We start from the raw sequence: 4,548 nt of genomic DNA, 5'->3' as shown, positions 1-4,548 counted from the left end.
CTCTGCTTGTTTTCTTGAATTTTGTGCTTCCTTATTTTGCTCTTCTTGTTACAACTTCTCATCTCTTTTCTTCTCATCCAGTAGCCAATGTGGCTATCTCACAAAGCAAAACAATTCTACATAGGTATACACTACTTTAACTATATTTTCCTTAAATTCCTTCGATAGCTTGATCTTAGTCGACATCTTGCATCTCCAAACACATGCATACATACCTACATAGATACACACATACACATACATACAATAGAACCTCTATAAATTAATACTCTTTAAATTAATATTCGCTATAAATTAATAAAATTTTCCGGTCCTGAGTTGGGCCGGTGTTAAAAATAACACAATTTGATAAAATAATAAGATAATAATTTTTTAAAAAAATCTTTGTAAAAATATAGTCCCAACAATATTATAAATTAATAATGATACAAACTAGATATATATATATATATATATATGTATAATTAAGAAAATTTAGTGAAATATAACTCTATTGTTATTTGTCTATTCTTGGATTTGCATTCTAGTTGGAGCTCATTTCTAATCTTTTTCATTGTATTAAAAACTTTTAATGTTGTCTTCTCAAATCGCATCCAAAAATTGAGGAGAGTCGTAGTTGCAGTAATTGTTTTTTTACATGTAATTGGTTTTAAAGGCACTACAATATGTTATTCGACTTCATCATTACCATGAAAGATAATACCAACAATTTTTTTTAAACTCTAAATTTCTAACATTTATCATTTTTACCTAGATAATTAAGTAAACTACTAACATCAATCCTATTACAATAGCCAAGATTATAAATTAAGAAAATTCTATAAAAATGTGAATCATAACAAAAGTATCTTATTTTGTAATATAAAATTTTCAAAATTATGAAAATAAAAAAATCTCTTCATAAATTAATATTTTATTAATTTATCGATAAATTAATAATTATTAATTTATCGATAAATTAAAACCTTTATAAATTAATAAAATTTCATGGTCCTGATCTTATTAATTTATAGAGATTTTATTGTATATGCATTTATGGGCATTCATGCACACACACATACTTTTCTGATTCCTTTTTTCATTGCTTCTTTGCTTTTATCGCAATATATTTACATGCTTTCAGAGTTACATGCTTAACGTGTTTACTTGTTTCTTTCTCTGGGTCTGTTACTAACTTCATTGTTTGCTTATTTGCTCAACTTGTTAGTTTGCTTCCTTATTTGCTCCTTTGATTTTTCTGCTTAGTATGCATTGCTTCTTTTTTTTTGCTTCTTTGATTCTTCTGCTTAGTGAATTACTTACTTCTTTGCTTTCTTGATTCCTCTGGGTCTGCTTAATTAAGTACTTGCTTCTTTCTCTGTTTTCTATTGCTACATGAACATGATCCACATGTTTACTCATTCAACTTGCTTATTTCAATTCTTACTTGATTTTAAGTATTCATTACATTTAGTTTTAGTTAGTTTGTTGTGATTACAATATTTATTTATTGGCGCACGTACTCGCAAACTAACTAACTAGAGCTTTCTTTTCATGTTGTCTAACTTATGTCAATATGCTTGGAGTATAATTTATTAATTTAAGCATTTATTAATATGCGATGAGCATATTATTATCTGTTACTATGTACTATTCGTGAGACTTTAGAGCCTTGTCGAATAATGTTGTAATTATTTCTTTTTTTTTTGTTAAAGATGTTGTATTTTATTTCTTGATTGGAGGACATATTGGTGTACGAACAAAAATTTTGCATAAATAAAAATTTAATCGATTCAATTAATACTACGTGAAATGGAAGAGAAACTATCACTTCTGAAATGTCTTCCTAATATGCTGCTGATTTCAGGACTTTTTAAAATTAATAAATCTAATTAAAACGCATGTTAATCAGGTTTTTTTCTTTTACAATTAATCAACTTCTACATTTTCTGATAATATAATACACAAGTTTGAAGAGCTGAAACTTAAAAAGAGACAGTTGCAGCTTACTTGCATTGCATTCATGAAAGAGATGGAGCATAGAACCGATGGATGTATGTAGTAGTAGCCTATCACAGTGAAACCAATGACGCGATAGGGAGACGAACGTGGGATGCGTGCCAAAAGGCCCAAAACGTTCGAGAAACAAGAAAATTCTCCTAAATACATGCCTTTAGACCCCATGAGAATCAAAATAGACCCTCATCTCCAAATAAGGATGAAAAATCAATACGAAAATAAAGGATGAAATTGAAATGAAAAAAAATAATCTGAAAGAAAGAAAATTAATATAAACACAATTCTTTTAAAAATGAGAGAAAAAAATAAAGAAAAAGAAAAAAAAACGTAGAATTCTTTCTCCAAAAGGGCTAGGGTTACGTTTATCCGATTTTTCTTCCTTGAGAATTGAAACTGTCTATTTTGATTCCTTCTGGTTCAGGATTGGATTATCATGAAACGCTCGATCAGCCCCGACCCTTTATCCTCCGCGAAGTTGCGGCCGAAGCTCCTTCACCACTCACAGAATGATGATGATGATGATGTAGGAGCAGAGGGCAATTCTTATTGTCTTCCTTATACCTCAAGCGATGATCACTGCTCCTTCCTTCCTGTATCTCAGCCTGTTCCTACGTTTAACTATGGCCCCGGTCGTGTTAGCGGTATATGCGTTTTCGATCTCGGATTTGTTTTTTTTTTTCTTTTTGTTTGTGGTTCGTTCGTTGCTGATCCTCTAAATTTCATATCATCCATTTAGCTCCACTAAACATAAACATAAAGAAGTACTTAGCGGATGCGTGTGAGTTGCTAAAGCCAATCATATTAGATGATGAATATCAGTCTGTCGATATCCCCTGCACAAAGATTTATATGGCCGTTCAGCGTGCTTGCTTTGCGGATGCGGATCCCGAAACAGTACAACTGCATATTTTCGGTCTTATCGAGCAGGAGTGTGAGCCACACCTTGCTTCGGTTTTACAGTCTTTAGCGAAGCAAATCAGTGATGATCCTTCTGTTTTGTTGCCACTCGTGTACAATTGCTGGTTAGTCTTTAGAAGGAAGATGCTGTTTGTGTCTGACTTAGCCATGTATCTGACATGTAATGAGTATACACTGTGGGACGGGTGCCAGAAGCTTTTCCATAAGCAACTCTCCATGACCTCTCAACTTCAACATCAAGTTATTACCGCCATATTAGGACTCATCACTGATGAAAGGTAAGTAAGACGAGTCTCTTCCTTCCTTCCTTGTTCCACTACTCTCACTCTTTCCCTTGCATTTTTTTTTTTATATGTCTACCAGATCAGGCAAGACTGCTGACAACACGAGTCATTTCCTAAAGAATCTGATGGAGATGTTCCATGGGCTGTCGAAAGATGTGTTTGAGAAGCCTTTCCTTGATTCTACTTCCAAGTTTTACGCCGAGGAAGCAGAGAGAATCCTGCAGCAGTCCGACATTTCCAACTACTTGAAATATGTCGAGGTTACATACATATCAAGACCTTAAAGTATAGTAGCCTTTTTCATTTTTTGGTCTGCTTATGCTATATTCTTCTGGTGATTGTTTGTTTGTTTGCAGGGGGTTTTTCACGCCGAAAGGAAAAAATGCCGGGAGCATTATTTCTTCTTTGCAGGTTGCTGCTTACAACTACCGGGAGTTTTAGAGAGGCAACTACTGGAGGCTCACCTTTCTTTTCTTGAAGAGGGTTTTAAGCTATTAATGGATGAGAGTCTCATTGATGACCTTGGAAGAATGTATCGTTTGTTCTCTAGGGAAGATTATTTGCTGGTTTATCTAGACTGCAGTTTGAGATCCTACATCTTGGCCAAAGGAGAGGGAGCGAGGCAAGAAGGATCCTTGCATGAGTTGCATACTAGCATTGATAAGATATGGCGTCGATGCTTTTTTGAGGATGAATTATTGGATAAGACCATCAGAGACTGTTTCGAGCGTATGGGTCTGCATGTGCCGGTATGACTTCTACTTTTCTATTTGACCCCCCCCCCTATAAAAGTGTGTGAATTCTTTTTGCTGGGTGATTTTTCCGATCAGGATCAGTGGGAATGCTCGGAGGATTAAAGCTGATTTGTCAAATGCATGGAGGGTCGTTTATCTTATGTTAGTAGACGTTGTGTTGTTTATTCCGGTCTTGTGTTACGTTTCTTTATCAGCCAACGGGCTAAATATGTTAAGTAATACATATGCGTTGATGTTTCTTCAGAATTGACTACATGGTGAACAAAACAAAAAAAAATGCATGTATTCTCAAGCTTTTTTTAGCATGTATTAACATGTATTACTACATATTACTATATAAGAAAGTGAATTATATTCAACTACATTTTGAATTACTAAATAACCTGCAGACCAACGGTTCATCTGAAATATTTTAGCTTTGATCCTTTTAAATTGATCATATGTTGATTGTTAACATATGTTGTCACATCCCATCCAAGTCATTCATCCTCCATTAGCAATCGCATTTTTTTCAAGTCCTGAAATAAGAAGATCATATTCAGTCAGTTGCATTGAAGCCAAGGTAATGTGGTAAGTAGAATCCACCCTTGGAT

General features: G+C 33.8%; 1 protein-coding gene across 1 annotated transcript; it reads left to right on the top strand.

The window, feature by feature from the left end:
* The first annotated feature begins 2,298 nt into the window (after positions 1-2,298).
* LOC104707507 (cullin-like protein 5) lies at positions 2,299-4,334 on the top strand. Its single transcript, XM_010423877.3, has 5 exons — positions 2,299-2,639; positions 2,735-3,194; positions 3,280-3,460; positions 3,557-3,949; positions 4,031-4,334. Exons 1-5 carry the CDS (start codon positions 2,432-2,434, stop codon positions 4,055-4,057), a joined length of 1,269 nt encoding a protein of 422 aa, XP_010422179.2. The 5' UTR covers positions 2,299-2,431; the 3' UTR covers positions 4,058-4,334.
* Positions 4,335-4,548: the final 214 nt, after the last annotated feature.

Source organism: Camelina sativa, chromosome 8 (genome assembly GCF_030686135.1).
Source record: "Camelina sativa cultivar CO46 ecotype springtype chromosome 8, ASM3068613v1".
Lineage (NCBI taxonomy): Eukaryota > Viridiplantae > Streptophyta > Magnoliopsida > Brassicales > Brassicaceae > Camelina > Camelina sativa.
This window is presented reverse-complemented; position numbering and strand designations above follow the sequence as displayed.

Coding starts and splice junctions, on each gene's coding strand:
- LOC104707507 (XM_010423877.3), top strand. CDS start 2,432: ATGAAACGCTCGATCAGCCCCGACCCTTTATCCTCCGCGAAGTTGCGG. Junction 3,195..3,279: donor GGACTCATCACTGATGAAAG/GTAAGTAAGACG, acceptor TATGTCTACCAG/ATCAGGCAAGACTGCTGACA. Junction 3,950..4,030: donor GTATGGGTCTGCATGTGCCG/GTATGACTTCTA, acceptor TTTTCCGATCAG/GATCAGTGGGAATGCTCGGA.